This window comes from Cricetulus griseus, assembly GCF_003668045.3.
Source record: "Cricetulus griseus strain 17A/GY chromosome 1 unlocalized genomic scaffold, alternate assembly CriGri-PICRH-1.0 chr1_0, whole genome shotgun sequence".
Taxonomy (NCBI): domain Eukaryota; kingdom Metazoa; phylum Chordata; class Mammalia; order Rodentia; family Cricetidae; genus Cricetulus; species Cricetulus griseus.
In genome coordinates, this window is record NW_023276806.1 from 226,059,374 (window position 1) to 226,082,076 (window position 22,703).

At 42.7% G+C, this 22,703-nt stretch overlaps 1 protein-coding gene across 7 annotated transcripts in view; it reads left to right on the top strand.

Moving 5' to 3' along the window:
* Tpk1 (thiamin pyrophosphokinase 1) overlaps positions 1-17,890 on the top strand; it is a 336,395-nt gene extending 318,505 nt beyond the window's left edge. For all 7 annotated transcript variants that reach the window (XM_027389793.2, XM_035450436.1, XM_027389796.2 and 4 more), the window contains one exon: positions 16,356-17,890. In XM_027389793.2, the coding sequence (XP_027245594.1) occupies positions 16,356-16,474 (119 nt within the window). In that variant the 3' untranslated portion in view covers positions 16,475-17,890. The remainder of the gene's footprint in view (positions 1-16,355) is intronic.
* The last annotated feature ends 4,813 nt before the right edge of the window (positions 17,891-22,703 follow it).

Sequence of the window (22,703 nt, forward strand, 5' to 3'; positions counted from 1 at the left end):
CCAGAAAGGTCAGTGCTCGTATTCAAGATTCACTTTTGCAGACTCCAAGTACAAAGAGGAGTGGCATAACTTTCTAGTGGGAAATCTGCTGGCAAGTAGAGACTGTGAGCAGGCTCTTCAGGGGGGTTGCAGGCAGGGGTGGGTCCCAGGAGCACAGTGCATTTCTATTATTGATCCTAAATTAGGAAGCTGGGGGGGGGGGAATAGGGAAGCTATTCATTAGTCAAGCCTGAGCCAGTTGAAGCTGATGATTAGTGAAGTTATTGTTTGGCTTCCTGAATTAATAGAAATAGCAGTCTACCTTCCAGCATGGGTGCTGACAACAGGCTAGTGTCCTGGGCTAGTTCTCATAGATTTTAGGTCATTGGTTTCTGCAGCCTGGGTCAGAGTCTTCCTGCCCTAAGATGCTGCCTTTGGCTGTGTACATGCTCTATGCTCACCACTTTGTTCTGGTGGAAACGCAAAGAGATTTTACTTTCAGAGTCCAGTGTGGCTTTAGTCCAGGGAAGACGGCAGGGACTCCGTGTCTAATGGGCCCACAGAGATAGGGGATTTGTGGGAATCATCTCAGAAACTAAAATTAAGTTAAATGTCTCTTGCCTCATGGAGGGCATGAGCAGACCCCAAGATACAGCAAAGAGGTACCAACTTTCGAAGTCACAAGAAGGCTGGGACAACAGGCATCCAGGACAGTGGAGAGAAAGCGTCTGCTTTGCTGTTGTAGCAGCAGAGGTGTAGCAGGAGGGGAAGGAGAACCGTGAATGCATGCATCGCATTGGAACAACAAGCAGTCTGGTTCAGTGCTAGTATGTGTTTGGCATGTATGAGCCCACGCATTCCTGAGAGCACTAAAAAAGATGCTGTCTACATGGTCACTCTGACCCTTTCAAGAGCTTCAAGCCAATCTCTCTTCCAGACCAGAGAAACTGAAACCTCGACTTACATAATTCTTTGTATCAGTACGGCATTATTAGCTCAGGTCAGACACACTGAGAAACTAATGGTCTGCCGAGTCAGTAGGTTCTAAATGTTTTTTATCTAAGCCCTTCACAGCTACTCAGGACTAGATGTTTTTTTTTATTTTTTTCTTTTATCACTGATTAACTTCCTTTGACGACTCCACACATGTATGTAATGGGTCCAGTGTTCTTTCCTTTCCTGTGATCTCGAAGTCACTCTGTCAGTCTTGCTACATATTTTTTTCAGATCTGCAATTGCAGAGTTCAAATAATGGCATATCAAACTGAGCAGTAAAGTGAATTACACCACAGAACTGCCAAGAGCCCACCTTTTATCCATACTAGTTATTTAGGCTTCATAGAGTTGAAGAATTTCACCTTATAAATGTATAAGGCATGATAAATGTTATGATTAATGGTTTGGCAGAGGGTGAATATTTGGAGATTGTTACTATTTCAGAAATTCCCTTACTCCTAGCAGAAAAGAGAAATAAGGGTGTATTACCATTGATTGATCATATGGTAAACCTTCGCTCTGTCTCTCATCACATAATACATTTCTCTTTTCATCACAGCCTGATGAGAAATTTTAATGGGGTGTTCCCGCCAGCGATAAATCCACTGAACCATGTACAAAATGCTTTTTACATTGAGGGAGAGAAGGCACCTTTTGTCACCTGGGGAAGTTGTGACTTCCTGTTAATGTTATGCTAAATTGAGAGCCTGCAGTAGTAGGAGAGTGGAGATTAAGGAAACGCCACCACCAAGATTCACATGGAAAGAAGCCAGTGTGTGGAAAACACCTGAAGCTCCTCACCACCCTGGGAGCTTGTACAAACCAGGATGCAGAGCGAGCCTGGAATCCCTCTTCCGACCATGGGCTTCAGGAAACAAACTGAGGGCGGGATGTATCCCATGTACCTTTATCCCTTGTGCTCTGGACATGACTGTGTAAGATAACCTGGATGTAACATTAAATAAAAGTCCTAGAAAAGCCAGGATTTTAAGCTTCCATCAGAAGCAAACTGTTTAAGTAAATGCCAAGCTCTGAGAAAGGGATCTGTGACATCAGCTAAAAACCCTTGACCTGAACTTAGAGCAAATGAATACCAGAGGAGTGTGGCTCTCTGGGTGAATCTTCCCAGATGCTCACAGAACAGACCTGAAAGTTCAAGGCCAACTTATTATTATAGGCACCAATCAGTCTTACCCAGGTATTCACTCAATAAATATGGCAAGTGTAGTTGGTACTAAACTCAATGTTAATTGCACAGGTGGACCAGGGATGCCAACTCATTGGCCTGGGCTCGAGTGTCTTAAGAGTAGGCAGTAGACCTGAGCAGTATTATCTGTGTTAATACTTTGTGCTGATGTGAACCATGAGGGAGAGACTTTTAGGGTTTCCCTAGTTAAGTGGGATTTCTAACACAGTCAGAGTGTTCAAGAGTGATCAAGAACAGCTCCAGTGTGATGGGGAAAATAGCTGTTGATGCAAAAAGAACAACCCTTACCTTAAAGGGAGTGAGAGTTTATTATGGAGCTATTTGAGTCACTGTGGAATGGGAACAAAGATTTAAATCCCATGGGGCCAAGTCTCATGAAGTTTTATAACCATAAAACCATAAACCACAGAACAAAGAAAGTCATAAATCAAGGGAAGTGGAGGGGTTTTTTTTGTTTGTTTGCTTGTTTATTTTGGGTTTTTTGAGACAGGGTTTCTCTGTGTGGCTTTGGAAGACCAGGCTGGCCTCAAATTCACAGAGATCTGCCTGCCTCTGCCTCCCGAGTAGTGGGATTAAAGGCGTGCATAACCACCACCCGGCCATCAAGGGAAGTTTAAAATATGTTTATGGGTACATCAGAGAGGCAATTACAGCTAGATGGAGGAGGCTGTTCCATGGGCCTAAGTGCTATCTGTGATATTCTTAGCTTATGGGTTGGTGGCAGCTAGTGGTCTACTAGGTCAACGGATTCCAAAAGGTTTTTATCTTAGTCACAGACTATTCTGGCACATATATAGGCAAGAAATGATTCTTCATGGCTAAAGATAACCTGAGATTAGGTGACTAGACTCTAGACCTGTAACACTCCAACCTTTCCACATTACTGCAGCTTTAAGCAGTCCGTCAGTCTGCTCTTTTATTAATGAATATAACAAAATCCAGCGCAGTATTGTGAAATCTTTTCACAATAAACTGCTCACTTAAAAAAGATAACAACAACCATAATTTAAAATTCTTTGCAACTGTACATAAAAGCATCCATTCTACCTTGGTGGGTTACTACTCTCCCATATAATAAACCATATGAATACCTGTTTAGACAATGGTAACATTCTCACAAAATGTTAAAATGCTTCAAGGAAGTGGAAGGTATAGAAATGCCATCCTAAATGGCGATTGAAAGCACCCAATGAGAGTGCTGTGTGTTCTTTCTAAGGAGAGGCAGCATGGCAAAGTGCCGTATCTCTGTTCCCATTTGAGTTGCCTCCCATTTGAGTTGCCACCCTTAACCCTGAAGTGCCATAAAAATAACTACGATGAAGGAAATCGGACAGAAGTTAATCAGTTACTTCAGTATTTTCTCATTAGTCACGGTGGCCTCTTAACTGGGAACTGAGTTGCCTTCCTTGGCTCACTGCATCTGTGGTAAAAACAAAAGAGAAACTAGATCCTTCTCTTTCTCAGGTTAGAAGGCATCAGTGTGTATCTGTCATGTGCCACGCAGCAAGCCTGGCAGTTTTCACAGGCACCGTGTCTGGTGGTTGCACCAAGTGCCTCCAGCTGCACTGTTAAGAAGTCAGCCCATGAGCTGCAAACCGCACCATAGTGTGCGGATCTGGTTGCCCTAAATAAAGCTCTTCATGGAGGGTCTTGATGATGCATCCTCCAAATTATAAATAACATAAGGTCCAACGTGTTTAATACCTAACACTTGAAAGAGGAGATTTTTTTCACCTTGACTTTACCATTTTTTTGTGATATATAAAAGCACTTATGTAAGCCTCATGGACCTCTCCTAACACCTACCACCACCACTACACATTGCAAAAGCCATACAAGGCTAGATATTACTCAAAAAAGAAGCCTGAATTTCTGGAAGATTTTTTAAAGCAGTTATTTCTCTTTGACTCAGACATTTGAAATAGTCAGAAGATAACGACCCACTGAAATGACAAACATAGTAAGTAATCTCTATTGACTCTGTCAACATGTATTTAAATAGTGAACAAAATAAAACAGGAATGAAGAAAACAGTGAAGCAAGATGAGCTCCACCACTCTCTGGCCACATGCCTGAGTGAGAAGGGGCTACAGGAAGGAGGTACAGCAAGGCACACCTGAAGCAGGGCGTCAGACACCTGAACTCAGGAGCAGCATCTGTAGGTTCCTCATCTGTTCCCAGGTGCATTATTATCTAGCCTCTTAGATGCAAATGAATACTTTAATCTTAGGGATAACTTTCCTCCTGACAGAGACAAGGGCCTCCTGACAGAGATAGGCCTTCCTGCGCCTCACACGTGATGGTTTACCATCATGCCAGCTTGTACAAAAAGACAGTATAACTCAGTTTTTATGGAGTGTTTTTTCAAGAGTAAAATTATCTTTATTTCTTTCTCCAAATTCCAACTTTTTTGTTGTCACTAATGAAAAACGTCTTGAAAAACATTCGTTTTTATTCTTTTACTTGCAATGAAATGTTTTACATCTTTTCTAACAACATCTGCATCCCTAGAATTACAAATAAAGACTTTTAGTAACTCTTTTTACATCATGAAATGCTTTTCCCACGTTTAAAGGTGAAGATCGATTACTGAGTTTCACCTTTAATTCTTTCCAATACTTTATTTTTATTTCACGTACATTGTTGTTTTGCCTGTGAGGGTATCTGATCCCCTGGAACTTGAGTTATAGGCAGTTGTGAGCTACTTGTGGGTGCTGGGAATTGAACCACCCACGGTCCTCTGAAATAACCGCTGAGCCATCTCCAGCCCCTTTAATTCTTATAGAATGCTTATAGTACAGATGCAGCAGATTATTTTTACTGAAATCTGAATATTGATCCTGAACTTAGCAACTATGTCCATTTGATCCTCTCCTCTTTCTTCTTTGTGAAGACAATTAAGACTGTTCAACACTGGCTAGCACTGAGAGTAAGACACTCCTTCAGTATTTACAACAGAACTGGTAATTTAAAAGAAAATAAAAATATCCAGCACAAAGTCCCTCAATTAAGGACTTTGTATCTGAATCCCATGATCTCTACCTTATTTTAAAAACCAGGGGTCAGGCCCTTCGTTAGTGGCGCACGCCTTTAATCCCAGCACTTGGGAGGCATGGACAGGCAGTTCTCTGTGAGTTTGAAGCCAGCCTGGTCTAAACATCGAGTGTCAGGATAGGCTCCAAAGCTACACAGAGAAACCCTATCTCTGGAAAAAAAAAAAAAGCCAGGGGTGAGACACCCATGAGTCAGTTTTGCTCCAGGCCTCAAACCTACAATGTTAAGTCAATCTACAAGCACTGAAAAAATAAATAAATAAACAAAAGAACACAGTTATATATTTTCTAACTAATTTAAATACTAAATAAGTAGCTTATTAATAACTAATGGCCTTAAAAACTAGTAAGGCCATTTAGTTTTGATCAACTAATCCAAAACATCCCCAGGCCTCCCTGGTGTGGTGAGGACATAGACTGGGCTCTGATAAAGAGCACGGAATAGCAGAGTCTCGAGACCTGAGCTCCACTGCTGTGTCCAAGATCAGTCAGGTATGTGGAGCTATTTTCCCACCTTGAAATAAAGTGTATGGATTTAGACAGATAGCTCTTCAGCTTCATTCCTTGAAGCTCTAGACATTGCCTAAGATCTACTTGGTGCAGGAGGTAAGTAGAGCCCTGAGCCCAGCATCTATGATGGGTAGAAATAGGAACGTTTTTGCCTTTGCATGTGGTACCCCATGAAGCTAATAGATAAGGTCCTTCCAGATCACAATCCTATGCTAAGTTAAAGCAAGTGTAGATAGAGTTTCTGATCTGCCCTGTCCTGCAGCCGCCTAGTCCCGAATAAACACACAGAGACCCATACCATTTATAAACTGTTGGGCTCTGGCCTCCCACCAGCTAGCTCTCTCTCCCAGCCATCAATCCATCTCCGCCAATCCATGTATCGCCATGTGGCCCTGTCCTGCCAAAGACTATCCCAGCATCCTCCCTTCCCGGTGGCTACATGGCCTCTCCCTGGTGGCTTCTCTCTGTGTCCTCTCCCCAGAATTCTCCTCATCTGGTAGCCCCATCAATACTTCCTGCCTGGCTACTGGCCAATCAGTATTTGTTCGTCAGCCAATAAGAGAAACATTCACAGCATAGAGAAGGACGTCCCCCACCAAACAAGCCACCTGTTTATCCACAGGAGTTTATAATCTGATTGGAAGATGAGGATAAAGGAATAGTGGATGTAGATGCAGGCTGCTGCCTCCTCCACCCCCATGTCATGGATGCCACATGGAAAGCTATAAGCTCCAAGCAATCAGTTTCTAAGTGTGTGAGACGGCATGTTCGTGTGTGACCTCTAACGGTGGTAACAGTGTCTGTAGAGGAGGCTTGCCAGATCTCCCTCGGGCTCTTCTTACTGCTTCTGTGGTTCCTTCTTGTCACTTCTCAATCCAGAGTAGAGCAGTGGCTTTCACGGCTTTCATGTCTTCACACTTCCCGTCTCTTCCCAACAGGAAAACTTCATCCAGATGCTCCCACCGCATAAAATATAGCCTGTGTGTCTGTAGCTAGTGATAACAGGTGAGAGCTGTCCTGGTTTTTGAAGGCAAGCCATGGTAATCATGAGGCCTAAATAGGCCCAGGTAAAGCCAGGTAAATAGATTGGTTCAGTCAAATCCTATGCAGTCAAGTTTGTCCTTCCAATGGTTCTGTTTTGGTTTTTCACAAGAATGTCTCCAATTTTTCCCTTCCCTTCTGTGGTACATTGAATGTAATTGGCCCCCTTAATCTCATAGGGAGTACTTTATTAGGTGTGGCTTTGTTGGAGCAGGTATGGCCTTGTTGGAGGAAGTGTGTCACTGTGGGGATGACCTTTGAGGTTCCCTATGCTCGGGATACCACCCAGTATGTCAGTCGACTCCCTGTTGCCTGCAAGGTGTAAGACTCTCAGCTCCAGCACCACGTCCGCCTGCACACTGTCATGCTTCCTATTATGACGATAATGGACTGAACCTCTGAAACTGTACAGGAGCCACCTCAATTAAATGTTTTCTTTTTAGGAGTCGCCATGGTCACGGTGCCTTCACAGCAATGAAAACCTAAGACTCCTTCTCTCATTGCTCTGACCTGAGGAATGGCGCCCAACATCCTGCAATAAAAGCCCTTTCAAACTCCCATGCCCCACATATTTATGCTGGCTGCTTTCTGTTTACCTGTTTGGGGTTAGCTGGGCTGATTATTAAATTCTAAAGAGCAGGAATTCTGTCCCTCTAACATATTTATGCTGGCTGCTTTCTGTTTACCTGTTTGGGGTTAGTTGGTTTTATTACTAAATTCTAAAGAGCAGGAATTCCGTCCCTCTCACATACTGGGGTAAGGTACCCACTGCACACTTGACATCATGCATTAATCCATTGCTCCCTCACGTCTTCCCATCTTTCTTCACTTTCCTGTGCCATTTGCATTCTTTGATATACTCATCATAATCTCAGTTGACATTTGAAAGATGGAAGCAAATGTGACTTCAAAGCCTCCTTGGTGCAGATGAAATGATGATATAATACAGATTTTCAGTGCTGTTTTTGGAGAAGTCAGAGCTCTTTGCAGGCATTAACTCATTCGACTTCACCTTACCCGTATGAGAAATAACTGTGGCAGATATTATTGGCATCTTCTAAGTGGATGCTGAGGTCACCTGAGGATTTTTTTTCCTTAAGAATCAGAGGATATTAGAGTAGTTGAATTGGAAAGTTTGGTTCTCTGTTCTCCACAGTGGCAAGGGGCCCAGATGTCACAATGACTTGTGTTGTTCTACAGCCTGGAATGAGGACCTGGACCTGGACGTCATCCTTGATATATGCTGTCACAATTCTCATGCTTGTGTGGATAGTTTCTGGCAGGCCAGTGTGCATGGAGGTTGTGCTGAGTCCCAGATGCTAAGGTCAGGAGAGTAGCCCTTGCCCTGTGTGGGCCAGTGTTCTCTTCACATACACATGTAAATCTCATACTAGCTTTCACAGTGAAATTTTCCAGGCAGATTTATACAGTTTAACCCAAATAATTAATGCAAACAGGTCACATTTTATGGATGAAGACTGTCCTTTTTGTCTCATAGACCCTGTGGACTTTTATTTCTTCAAGCAGTTCTGATTATCTCTTTAACTGCCAGAGATCCTGACCTGAATAGAACACACTATAATACAACATATTGGGGAATGTGTTTTAACAAAGAAACATGTTTTTTGCTTATTTTAGACAGACCTACACATTTGAAAGTACTGACCTGGGAAGACAGTTCCAAACTAGAATACTTAATTTTAATTCCTCCAAGGTGCAGAACTTTTCTGATCTAATTGTATTTTTTGATAGCAGGCTGAGTTGAAGTTTTTTTTTTAAAAAAAAAAGGTAAAAATTTAAAAATAAAATAACAAAATATTAGGAGGAGAAAAATAAAGGAGCATCTGAAGCCCCCAAGCATCTTCCAGGCCTCATCCAAGGGTGTGTATACGTGTGTGTGTGTGTGTGTGTGTGTGTGTGTGTGTGTGTGTGTGTCTGCTGAGTCTCAGATGAAAGGAGGGCAGTCCGGGGCTGCTGCCAGGGAAGGGTGTGTCTTCCTGGCTTTCATGCATTCCATCATTCCTCATTGGGCTACAAAGGGCAGAGTGCTTACCTCAGGAAGTGTCCAGTGGTCAGGGTTTGGGGAGATAAAGTTCAGAGGGAAAGCCTGATGTGACTATTATCAGATGCATGTGTAAGAACAAGTTTCCTACATAATGCAGGTTAATTTCCAGGCCCTTAACATCAAAGAGCAAGCAAAGACTGTCCTGGGGCTACTTCTGTGTGCCCACAGCAGGACTCTTTGCCTTCTCCCAGGCTGTGTGCCCACTCTTCTCTAAGGAGCTGAGTCTCCAGCACACGCCCTCTGTCTGGATCTGACAAATTGTATTGGTTTCACTGCAAGTTAGTGAGCATCTCCCAGCCGTGGCGTTGACTGAGCTCCTGAGGAAACAGGTGAGGGGAAGGCAGTGCTTCCCTGGTAGCTCCCTGGCCTTCCCTCTAGCCTTCTCCTGGGGACCAGCACATGACTAAGTGCCATTACCCAGTATCCCAAGTTTACATAGTCCTGATAGGACAGCAGCACACAGACCATATGCGTCTCCAGGCGCCCAGTTGCTTTTTTCAAGTGTTTGAAATATGAGACCTACTTTGAAAAAGCCATGTGTTGTCTTTAATTGGCATGCCTGTTTACACTGTCAACCACTAATGACACTGACTATTTTGAGGCATCCTAGCAGCTGATTTCTTCACCCCACAATCATTATTTATCTGTTTCATTATCTCATTTTAGATTCAGGTCAAGCAGTTTGGAGCAAACAGTAACACCTACATGGAGCTGCATCCCTCCTTAGCGTCAGCTCAAAAGGCCACGTGACCACTGCTTGTCCTTCTGTCACTGATGCTGCTTGATCACTGATCATCTGGCTCAGATCTGAAAGTGCCAAGATCTGACTGTTGCCTTTGTTCTTCTGAAATGAAAACAGCATGGGAGTGGCACTTTGGTACCTCGTGATCACCCAACCCAGCATCAATTTCTGCTGGTGATTTAGCACTAATGGCTTCTGCCTGACCCAGTTATTACATTGGGTGCTTCGAAATAGTGACTTTCTGTCATGCCTTCCTTAGAGTTGACACTCTTCTGTAAAGAAATTTTCTTCTCTCCTTCTGCCTTTGGGGATTCTTTTTTTTTTTATTAAATGTATCGTAATGCATTTCCCTGGGTATTCTTTTCTATCTCAAATTGTCCCAGCAACTCTGGCCTTTTGACGTGTCGAAATGGGTTTTGGGTTATCTTCTTATTTTTGCGGCAGCATGATTCAGGCTCACCAGGTGCTCCCCCCCCCCTGCCCTGAACTAGGACTCCAAATAGCTTCTAACATGAAGTGTGTTCTAGGGAAGGAACCAAGTCATTTTCAACTGGACAAAGAACAATTAATTCAGTCACTGTAAGGTGGAGGAGAACGGAAGAGTGATACAGCCTAGGAAAGGACCTGTGAGTTCAGACTGTATGGATCCAATTTTCGGAGAAAAAGCTGTATTTTTCCTGAAGGGAACACAAAATGTTCCATGGAAATGGGAAATTCATGATGTAGCTGCACAGAGTGACTGACAAGTGGGTAAGAAATAGCCAGGTGATAGGAAATCCTGACGGCTATGCCAAGATGTGTGGGTAGGTCCAGGGGGTCCTTTGCTTTGTTTTCATTTGATAGGCTCAGGCAGTGCTCTGTCCACCTTATCAGATACAGGCCATGTTCTCTTGAAACCTTTAAGTTTGGCTTATTTAAAGTTTTACTTTCCAGTAGTCTTCCTACAGTTGCTTCTAGGTATTCCTCAGCCTAAAGCACAGTGAATTCAGTCCTCAGGAATGAACATGTTGAGATTCAAGTATCTGTTGACGGATTCACAAGGCTTCATCGTCTGAAATAACTTATCCGGAGTGTCATGCCTTTTATAATCTGCCATGTGAGGCTGAGCATTTACATGTGGGATGATAATCAGATTCTATGTAATCAAAGCAAGAGACACTATTCCCCTGGCCTCACAGATGACGGCATCCATCCTGACTTGTCATTTTTACTAAAACATGACAACCTTAGGCACAGAGACACTCATCTTTGATCCCTGGTGGCTGCTGTGTTCAAACTCTAATAAATGCTGTTATCCCTCCATGCCCATGCTAGCTGATCCCAGGCACAGTATTTACACACAATCTATACATACCCTTTATATACTTTAAATAAACTACACTCTGTACAACAAGGTATAGATTGTTTGTGGTATCGCATAATGTAAATACAATGTAAGTAGTTTTTGTAGAAGAAATATGGTTTTTTGTTGTTTTTTTGTTTTGTTTTTTGAGACAGGGTTTCTCTGTGGCTTTGGAGCCTGTCCTGGAACTAGCTCTTGTAGACCAGGCTGATCTCAAAGTCAGATATCTGCCTGCCTTGGCAAATTAAAGGCATGTGCCACCACCACCTGGCTCAAGAAATAATTCTAAAGAAAATGGTCTGTTTATGTCCAGGATAGACACAAATGTCTTTTCCTGAATATTTAAACCCACAGATGTAGACCTCACAGATTTAGAGGACCAACTGTGTCTAGAAAACAAAGGCATACATATACATGACCAAGGTGGCACCCAAAATGATTTTAAATATTTCACAGAAATTAGCTTAGAAAAGGTGTAAGTTTACCTCATTCAACTCAGCCAGCTATATGCTAATCACGTTCATGAAGACATTTGCTAACTGCTTAAATCTCTCTCTCTCTCTCTCTCTCTCTCTCTCTCTCTCTCTCTCTTCTTCCCTCCCTCCCTCCCTCTCTCTCTTCTGATTTTAAGAGTCCATCCTAACATGTTCTTTCAGTAGAATAGCCAGAGAAAACAAAATGAAGAGAATATTTCTTTAGTACTTATTATATGTTAGAAATATGATCCTGTACTCTATATACCATGCCTGTGAAGTAAGAATTATTTGTCACATTCCTCAGTTAAGGAAACTGAAACCACAGAAATAATTCAGCTTACTGAGTTAGTGAATGAAAGAGCTGGGCTTTGAACTTGGGTCTACCCTTCTGTCCTCCCCATGAAGGGGTCCCCACTGTTTTGACAGAAAGGTGCTTTTCCTTTACATGCTCCTGGTTCTCACCTTTACTCTGGAGAACCCAGGACAGAAGGTGGCAATGTCTATGAGAATGTGTCTTGTATTACTGAGGTCTAGTTCTCTAAAATATGAAACCCAAAAGTTAGGCTCTGACTCTACCAGCACCCTAACTTACCTCCTGTGAAATTTCACTGGAATAGGAACCCAACCAGTCCTTGTCGGGCCTGCCAAACAACCTGTCACCAGCACAAATGAGGACTATAGCTTGAAAGGAATAGGAGAAATGCAGGATTTGCAATTAGACAAAGACCAGGCGTAGGTCTGGTAGTTTCCTGTAATCCCATTGTGTATTTTATTCTTGTCCTTTGTTAAGAACAGGACTTCATCTGAATGACGAGTTGGTTACAGCGGCTGTGTGTGTGGCTCACTGCACTCTGTAGTCCAGAGAAAGAACTATCTGCACTGGAGTCTGAACTGTCTAAGAACTCAGCTCTGTCCTAGACAAGTTCTCTAGTGTGAAAAAGAAGGTTTTTTTTTTTTTTTTTTCTCCAGTGTAGATGAAGCTCACTCCCTCTGCCAGGGTCTTTTTCAGGATGACCACCCCTAATCTAAAGACCCAGAATGTTCTGTAATATAAAACTTGTTGTCTGCCCACAGGACACCATCAGTAGACAATCCCATGTATGCCCTTTTGTGACAGGCAACAGTCAAGCCACACTCACTAAGTAAGAAACAAAGTTAACGTCAGCTTGTATCAGCTCGTGTGTACACAGTGATAATGACTTGAGTTCTGTCCTCATTACTATTCAAATACTATGAAGTCTGTAACATTTATAATGCCATGTGTCACAGATGAGGGATGTGTTCCACCTCTTCTTTATTCCCAGATTGACCCTCAGATGTCTGGGGGTGACGGGACTCTAGTCATGACCCAAAATGTCTATCAAATTCGTTCTGTGAAGATTTTATTGTGGTATTCAAAACTATGATTTTCTTAGAATAACAGAAAATTTGGGCTTTTTTTAGTTTATATTAATAATACATAATGGTGTGTTTCATTGTGACATTGCTACATGGATATAAATTACTTTGAACTTACTCTCCCATGGCTTTTTCTTAACCCCCTCTAACTCCTCCTGTTCCCCTTCCTCTTCCAAGTTAGGTTGACCGTGTGTGTGTGTGTGTGTGTGTGTGTGTGTATGTATGTGTGTGTATGTATGTGTTGTGTTCGTCATTGAATTTTATTAGGTTGTTGACATGGGCATGGTTCTGTGATCTACAGAAGGTTAGGCTCCATATAGTAACTACACTGATGGAGGATGTCCTTCTGTACATATGTTTCTCTTATTGGTTAATGAATCAAACACTATTTGGCCAATAGAGGCAGAAGATAGGCAGGGCTAGGAGACGAGGAGAATACTGGGGAGAGAGGCAGAGAGGCACCAGAAGGAGACTCCATATAGCCACCAAAGGAGTAACAGGTCTGGGCATTCTCCAGTAAGCTAAGACCATGTGGAAATACATAGATTTATGGAAATGGGTTCATATTTAAGACAGAGCTAGCCAATAAGAAGCCCTACAGTTTAGTAATTATTATAAGTCTTTGTGTGCTTATTTGGGGCAGAAAAGCAGCTGTGGGACCTGGTGGGAAAGAAAGTCCAGCAACACTGCACTGTTGAAGCAAATGTCTCCCTGTCCTTTATCAAAGGTCAGTCCTCAGGCAGGGATGGAACCTGCCCTGTCTGTGGCGTAATTGTTGATGGGTCCAAATTTATGCAGTCCATGCAAATAATATGTTCAAGAGAGCAGTGGCCATGCCATACCCAGAAGGCACAGACCCAAGCAACAGCCCTCTGCTTCCTCTAGCTCTTGCTTTCTTCCCACCCCTTCTTTGGTAGATGTCTCCTTGCAGGCTGAGCATTCTCAGCATGCTGACCAATTATGAGCCTCTGTAATAACCACCACGCATTACAGAAGGCAGCTTCTGTGCCAAGAGGACAGCAACATAATCCTTAGATCAAGACTAGGTATTGAGAAGGCCATTTGACACGCACAGTATGTCCATTTAGCAATACAACAGCAGTAGGTCCCACTAGGGCCAATATAAATTTAAACGGACTGTTCTTTGGTTCAGGTTATTCATTTTAGTTTCTACTCAGTGAACTGGGAGATTATCACACATACTTGTGGTGGTTAATTAGCTGTTGGTGCAATAGCAAATATTATGGAATAAAGCCTAACTTATATCTGCTTTGCTGGTTAAAGTGTTTTTTGCTGAAAAGACTTAGTTCCCATGTGTGTTCTAACACAGCCATTTTCAAGTCTTTCCTTGTTTGAAAACAAATTAGGATGCATCATATCTTAGAAAAAATAAAAGTACATGATGTGGTTTCCTGCCTCTGAAAGCCTGGAATTCTTCTTAGTCCTGGGAAAATCAGAAAGGAATTAATGCACAGCTGTCAACCACAGCGACAGTTTTATACTGTTATCCTTTGAGCTCAGTTAAAACTAGGACTTTCACCTAATTGGCTCCAGGTTTGTCAGTTTCAGGTGACTATATGTACTTGGTTCTTCACTATAGAGGATCCCTCTTTGAAACTAGCAGAGCTTCTAACGCACCCTCTTTTGCCCTTGTGATTAACCAAATGATATCAAAAGTCCACACTGCCACCGGGCGTTGGTAGTGCAAGCCTTTAATCCCAGCACTCAGGAGGCAGAGGCAGGCGGATCTCTGTGAGTTCAAGGCCAGCCTGGTCTCCAGAGCGAGTGCCAGGATAGGCTCCAAAGCTACACAGAGAAACCCTGTCTCGGGAAAAAAAAAGCCCCTAAAACAATGTTTGTAAAATTTTGTAGCCCTACTTCTGGGATGAGTCTAAGGAAGCCACTGCGGGGAGAGGGGGGAGGGCACAGTCTTAGAGGAAGCAGACTCCCAGCCAGACCCCACTCTGCACGTCATGTAACCGCATGTGGGTCTCCAAGTGTACTGCACGTTAAACATTGTGTTCATAGGAAAGTCGCTCTGCATTCCTGGACAGTTCTATCTTATGGCTTTTTGTTTGCATTTGTAAAGATGTTGACAACTACAAAAAAGCAAATAACATAAATTTTAATTTAAAAGAAAAAACAAGGGCAGCGGTAGTGCTTAGTAAATGTTGACTTGCAATGCTGTTGCTGGGGATTTAAATTGTATTTTCAAGGTGTCCTCAGGAAGATATCAGGGCCCCCTCTAGTGGAGAGTGAGCCTTGTTTGTAACTGAGTTGTTTCCCTGGAACATGAACTGCATAGCTAGATTCTGAAGGAAAGGGCAGCTTCTGCTTCACACCGGTTTGTGTTTCTCTTCACATTTTAACCAAGAAAATCCTGTCTATCAAAGGATATTTGCAAGAGAGTTGTTTCAAGTTACACAGATGAATTGAAGCATCCCAAGGAAGCAAGGCAGAAGGTGCTCACTTGTGCCAAGGTGCTAAGTTGCTAAGAAATAAAATATATATTTACATGTGTGTACCTGTGAGATATTTAAACACACTGTGGTAGCTTGAATGTAATTGGCCCCCATGAGGAATGGCTCATAGGGAGTGGCGCTATTAGGAGTGGCCTTGTTGGAGGAAGTGTGTCGCTGTGGAGGCGGGTGTTGAGGTTTAAAGCCATCCCCTGTGTTCACTAATATTTGCTTCCTGTTGCCTGTGCCAGAGGTAGGAATTTCAGCTCCTTCTCCAGCCCCATGTCTACCTGCAGGCCACCATATCCCACCATGATGATAAGGGACTGAACCTCTGAAATTGTATGCCCCCCCCCAATTCAATGTTTTCCTTTACAAGAGTTGCCATGGTCATGGCGTCTCTTCACAACAATAGAAACCCTAAGACACATACAAACTCTAACTTCCTAAGTCAAACTTACACCTTCACTCTGATAGTTCAGTAGCTTGAAGGATAATCTTATCTCCTGCCTTTGTCCCGAGCTGAGACTGTAACTTGTAGAATATTGGACATCTGAAAGTCAGCTCTGACCTTGTGTTCCCATTAACTTTCCAGAATATAAGCTATGCTCACCACATTTCTTTAGGAGTCAAAATAATGACCCAAACTCCATGCTTTTTAGGTCTCTGGTTTCCTGTCCCCTATGACTTGCACTGTGCCTTACAGAATTTAATGGTTTTATAAAATAGTTATTTCTGTACCATCAAAAAATAAATGAAAATTACCCAGGCAAACAAGAAAGTAAATGGCACATTACAGATAAATATTTTGAGTTTAGAATTAGTAAAGAAAAGGGGGAGTGAATCTATTACCTATAATAATGCATAGCCTAAAACGGTGAATGAGACTATGAGAAGTTCTGAGAATGGGTAGAGAACATTGTAGAAATTCTTGGTTTTAAAACCCTACACCATGTGTTTCCTTCATTCTGCTTTTGTACGACATCTATCAAAGAATATGCTCAACTGTGTCGTCATAACTGCTGACAAACTTGGTCTGCTCTGTGCAAAGTATTTTCCATTAATCTGTTTCTCCTTTTCCCCACAGCAAATGATGTGCTTGCCTTTGGAACACTGGTCAGTACTTCTAACACCTACGATGGGTCTGGGGTGGTGACTGTGGAGACTGACCACCCGCTTCTCTGGACCATGGCCGTCAAAAGCTAACCTATGTGGCACCCGTCATGTTCCTCTGCCTTCCCTCATCCGCCCAGCAGTTCATTGTGCACCAGGAGCAATCACCTCGGTGTGCAGAAATCTAAACTTCTCCATAGGAAGCCACGGGGGTCAGGGCACAGCTGAGCAGAGGAGCGCTTGCTGCACAAGTGCAAGGCCTTGGGGTTCCACGCTCAATACCACAAAATAGAGATGCTGGTGTTTAAACATTCTAGGTCATGCTGTAAATGATATCTCCCTTTTATATTGAGGGAAAATTATGTTCTATCAAAGTAAATAAGATTTATTATGATTATTATACTCAACTGAAAAAGCCAATGTAGATCATTACATTATATAATTCAGTTCTGATCATTTTAATTTAATTATCAGTCCATTTACCTTAAAATTCTTTTTTTTTTTAATTTCAAAGCACCAAAAACTTTTGTCAGTGTTGCCTTGGAGTCTAGCACTTCCTTAAAGACCTGACAACAAGGGCTACCTACCTCTGAATGTCTCCTCTCTATAATGTGTATTATCTTCCAGAGTGGTGTGATAGAATGGCACCCTTTCACTTTGACATGACATTTGAAAAGATAAGAATCATTGACTTAGTTGTTACATTTGCAAGCAAGCTGTTCCTTGGGCTGTGGGCAAATGAGAAGCCGTAATTCATGACTCCCCTAATCTTTAACCCCTCAAAACTTGAAAGTAAACACTGAGCTTCAGAAATGCAGAGGCCTTGTGAAAATCATGACAAATCCAAAAGGTTTGTGCAGAGGGGTCTTAACCCTAAAATTCAGTCACTTTTAACATACCTCACACTAGAAAATGAAGTGTTAATTCGTGGACCATACATTTCCTGACATCTCCAGAAAACGGGTGTGCCTTTGGAGTGAGCACAGCCTACTGAGAAGTCAACACCTGAAGGCCTGTCTCTCCATCCCAGTCCACCACATGCCTGGTTCGTGAGCCCCTTCTAGCTGTAGAGTGGAAGGGGTTTTAACCATTGAGTGTGGGAAAGAACCACAGATACAAACTGTAAATGCTACCATGTTGCAGTTGTAGAGCAGGTAATACTAGCTTAGTGTAAGCTTGCTGATGCATTAAAATGTATTCATGTTTCTTTCAGGAGCTCCCCCACTCACCTTCCTACCCTCTCCTATCCCATTTGATAAACTACATCTTGCCAAACAACCCATGGCTTAAGGACAACCTACCCCCCATGCTGCATATATCCATGACTACATCACTGTCTTCTTGGTGCTACAATAGTATTTAAGGCTTCAAACATAAATAGAGAAAGAAAAGGGATCAGCTGAACCAACACCAAGTTCTGAACATAAATTGTTAGAATTGTTGTTATCATTTATGCAAATATATGATACTGAAATCTGGATGTCAAATAAAAACAGTTATCAGTGTGCATGACTCTAGTGGTTTTCTAAGAAAAAGCATTCAGTTTGATCGCTTGTATTTCATAATGACCCATCTCTCATATTCAGTGTTTCCGCTCAAAGGGTAACTAAAGATGGGTAATTCATACTGAAATCACAAGTGCCATTTCAAGCAGCAATCCACTTGTATTAAGTTCTTCCTCTGCCTTTTCCCCGTGGACATTACTCTCTAAACCACCTGATCTAGCGGGGTTTTTTGTTTTGGTATCCCATTGTTTTGGACCCTTCTTGCTCTACCTATAAAAATAAGAATTTATTGTCTTACCTAGGCAGTTTGTAGGAATTAGAAAAGACAAAAATAAAGATAACTTGCATCATGGGTGTCTAGTTGCTGGAGAAAAAGAGCTAGTAGTGAACTGTGTGCCTTCTGTGGTAGACAAAATAAAGAGAACTGGTAGAGGGAGACCTCTGAGGAGCAGGAAGAGATGAGACTGGACAGTGGAAGATCACATCGGTGCCAAGGTGGCAGGCTGGTGACTAGGACCTTCTGCGTGCGTTTCCTCAGTTACAAATGCGGAGCTCAGAAGCTCCATGCATCCCTTACATTCCCAAAGGACAGATGCTACTTGACCAGACGAGAGGAGCAGCCAAGCTCCTTCACTGATTCCGTAGGAGAGCTTGTGCAAGGCCAGGAGTTGCTGCCACAGGCAACACTTGCCACAAATGAAATTAGAAGGGGAAAGGAGACAGAAGCAAAGCTGAGTGCGCATCACCTTCACCACTGCTCTACTCCGTGCAAAGTAGAGGCGCGGCCCTGTCTCCGTCTTCCAGTTTTGTAGACTGTATGTGTTCATAATGAAATATATTCATTACATGCAAAAGACATTTGTCCATCATTTTAAAAATTTACTATTGCCGGGCGTTGGTGGCACACGCCTTTAATCCCAGCACTAGGGAGGCAGAGGCAGGCGGATCTCTGTGAGTTCGAGGCCAGCCTGTTCTCCAGAGCGAGGGCCAGGATAGGCTCCAAAGCTACACAGAGAAACCCTGTCTCGAAAAGCCAAAATAAATAAATAAATAAAATTTACTATTTAATGTATGTCTTATTTAACGTACGTGTGTGTGTGTGTGTGTGTGTGTGTGTGTGTGTGTGTGAGAGAGAGAGAGAGAGAGAGAGAGAGAGAGACAGTGATGAGTGTGTGTGTGTGTGTGTGTGTGTGTGTGTGTGTGTGTGTGTGTGTTTTAATGAAGCTTGGTAAACATGAAAACACTGGGGTGACTGAAGTGTAGATACTTAACTCAGACCTTCATTTGTGAATCATACCAGAAACACTGGATAACCACCTCAGAGATTATCTCAAAGCAAAGGCCACCATCCCCGGTTCCTGCTGACAACTGAAGAACTGCTTGCTAGTGTTATAACAACTCTTGCCTGTTCCTTGAAACTCCTCGAGGGCAGTCTCCCTCTTTATGTGCTATCTGACTCTGCCATCTAAACAGATGTTTGCTATATTTTTTATAGCAACAGTATGAGCCTGCAAAGGCAGAGGGCTCAGGTACATGGTAAAAGTCAACCCTCCAAGGAATTCCCTCAAAGCCCCTATTCAGGTCAGATTCGGACCATTGCCTGTGGCTATAATGGGAAAATAGAAGTTGGGCCTGCTAGGAAAGCTACTCATTCTTCTTGAACCTTGACTTTGATTCAATTCCTCCCTTCCTTGATAGTGACTCTTGCATAAAATAGCACTGGCTATCCAAAGCACCAGCCGGGTCTGAGCCAACAGCAGCATTGATCACCCTTTTTTTTTTCTTTTGGTTTTTCAAAACAGGGTTTCTTGATGTGGCTTTGGAGCCTGTCCTGGAACTCCCTCTGGAGACCAGGCTGGCCTCGAACTCACAGAGAACGGCCTGCACCACCACCGCCCAGCACAATCACTTTTTCAATGATTAGAGTCTCTTGTGACTATGAGCTGCTATGGGGGAGGGTGGAATCAGAAATGAAAGGACAGAGCGGTTCTCACTGTGGTTGAAAACGAGGACTTTCACTCCCCGAGAAGCAAGGAGGAGGTGCACACTGCTTGGGTGCTTTTGAAGCTTTAATGCTAGAGTTTTGCCTGAGGCTTCTCTGTGTGGTGCGCCCCTCTCGTTACCCCTGTGTGGAGCCAGCCTTGCTCACTACTCCTGCTCAGTCACACCTTCTCACACACTACCTGAACTGTTGAAATGAAGCAACCCATAGGTGGGGTGTAATTGAGACCAGTGACGTGCACCAATGAGCAGACAGGGAGAAAGGATTCTTCACTCCTCTAAGGCTCTGTGATTATTATGGTCTGTCTCAGCCATGGCTTTCAAACCGTGTTTGCCATGACCCACAAAGAATGTATTTACTTTATGACCCAGTCACACACACACACACACACACACACACACACAGATACACACTGAAACATACAATGTCTTATAATTTTACCTTAAATTGAAAAGCACTTAGGTACAAAAAAAACAAAATGCATAAAGTTACTTTAAAAATATGTGTGAGCCAGCTAAACACTGAGCTGAATTCTGGCATCCAGTTGTAGAGAGGGAGGAGTGATGAGCAAAAGGGTCAAGACTAGGCTGGAGAAATCCACAGAAACAGCTGACCTGAACCAGACTGATAGCTGGGAAACCAGCATAAGACTGTTCCAGACCCTCTGGACGAGGAGGTCAGTTTGGATGTCTTAACAACCAATAGGGCCTCTGGTAGTGAACCAGTATTTACCCCTAGTACACAAATGGACTTTGGGAGCCCATTCCACGTAGAGGAATACTCTCTCAGCCTAGACACACTGGAGAGGGTCCAGGCCCTTCTCCAAATAATATGACAGATTTTTAAAGATCCCCATGGAAGGCCTCCCTCTCTCTGGGGAGCAGAAAGGGGTTGTGACAGGGAGTAAGTGGGGGGCAGGGGAGGAGGGGAGGGAACTGGGATTGACATGTAAAAGAAGCTTGTTTCTAATTTAAATAAACAAATGTTGACAATAAAAAAAAGTATGAGCATGAATATAGGAGTCCTACCCTGAGATTACACTAATTTCTTAAATTTATGATATTGATGTCACTTTTAAAATACATTTCTCTGTACAGATTAAAATTTAAGCCACAAGACCAATTCCTTCCTAGGGTATCCTTGTACAAAGTCTGGACGATAACTGGCAGGTGTAGGTAGCACAAATTTGCCCTTCCTTGCCCATAGCAGATTTCACTCATCAGTCATAATATTCTTTTCCAGTGAGCCCCAGCCAAAGCCTCAAAATCCATCTCAAAACAGTTATCCAAGCAGATATGATGGCTGCTGCTCCACTGGCTCAGAGCTAATGTGTTATTTTCCCACTGTATACAAAACCACTCTGCTGACAGCCCAGGAAAGAGGCCACGGAAACATCACTCTTGCTCACAGCTAATAGGTAAATAAACACATCCAAGGACTTGTTCGCTGTCTGCTAAAAGCAAGGGCTTTGTGCACAGCAAAATAAAAACTAGGTCCACTCCTGAAAATAACATGGAAAGCATAGAGTGGATCCTGTGCTCATTTTAGTTGAGAAGGCAGAGTCTTCAGATCAGGCTTGCAGGTTCTTGCTGAGAGCCAGAATCTCTAAGACACAATACTGACAGAGTCTGTCCAGATATGGAAAAGGATTTTAATAGTTAAAGAACTCAAAAATATTACCTTGTACCTTAGCAACTATTTATTTTAGAAATATCTTTTATTTCTAAAAAATATTTTAAAATCTAAAGACTGACCAGCCTGGTCTACAAGAGCGAGTTCCAGGATAGGCTCCAAAGCAATACAGAGAAACCCTGTCTCGAAAAACCAAAATAAATAAATAAATAAATAAAAAGAAAATTAAAAAAAATCTAAAGACTGAGTGAATATCTACTAGACAGGGCTTAGGGGAGGGGACACACATAAAAAGTTTAAAGTTTAAAATTCTGTAACAGAACACTGTTCCATCTGAATAATTAATTTCATGCAGAGTTGTTTAACATTATGAATCCTCCCTAGAACATAAACCCCTGTGGACACGTCCATCTGTCTATCTTGTCATCTGCCATCTCCTGCTCTAAGATAGGACCTATCTGCTGCAGGCGTTCCGGGGAGACATGTAATAGGCCACTATGCTAGCAAATCTCTCCTTTGCGCCACACTGAGGGAACGCATGCATTTTCCAGCCTCTAGCAACCACTGTTCTTTTCCTTCTGTGGTCCTGAGCTATCTGCACTTCAGATATGCTAACATTTCTCTTACATGGGTCCCTCAATTCTAAAGACGTGTCCTGATTCTGCATTGGGCAGACCTGGCAAAATCAATGTTCACCTTCCTATCTATACAAGGAAGTAATATTTACAAGGTCAAGGCCAAGCTACAAGGTACCAACCCAAGGCAGAAAAACCTGAGAAGGCCAAGGACTATGAAGTTGCTTGAAACAGGTGAGTGCAGGACAGGGACAGACACAGCACAGAATGACAGAGCTTGGGATAAGTGGTTTAGGTAAGAAAACCAAGGACATAGGGTAAAGGCTCTCGCTGACTGGTGGGGAAGGAAGGCAGAACAACAAAGATATTTAAAAGGAATTGTTCTGAGTTGGAAATCTTGAAGCTGAAGCACTTGCCAGTTGGAGGTTCAAGACAGAATGGTGGCTGTCCTGAGCTATGGTAGACTAAGACAAGAACACATACTGTTTCTAACAACTTAAGGACATGCCATTGGATTCTGATCTCTTTGTATTTAAAAATACTTGATCCCCCAAGTATTAAGCTGATGAAATTAGTTTGAGAATTCTAAGATCATGAAGCCGTATACA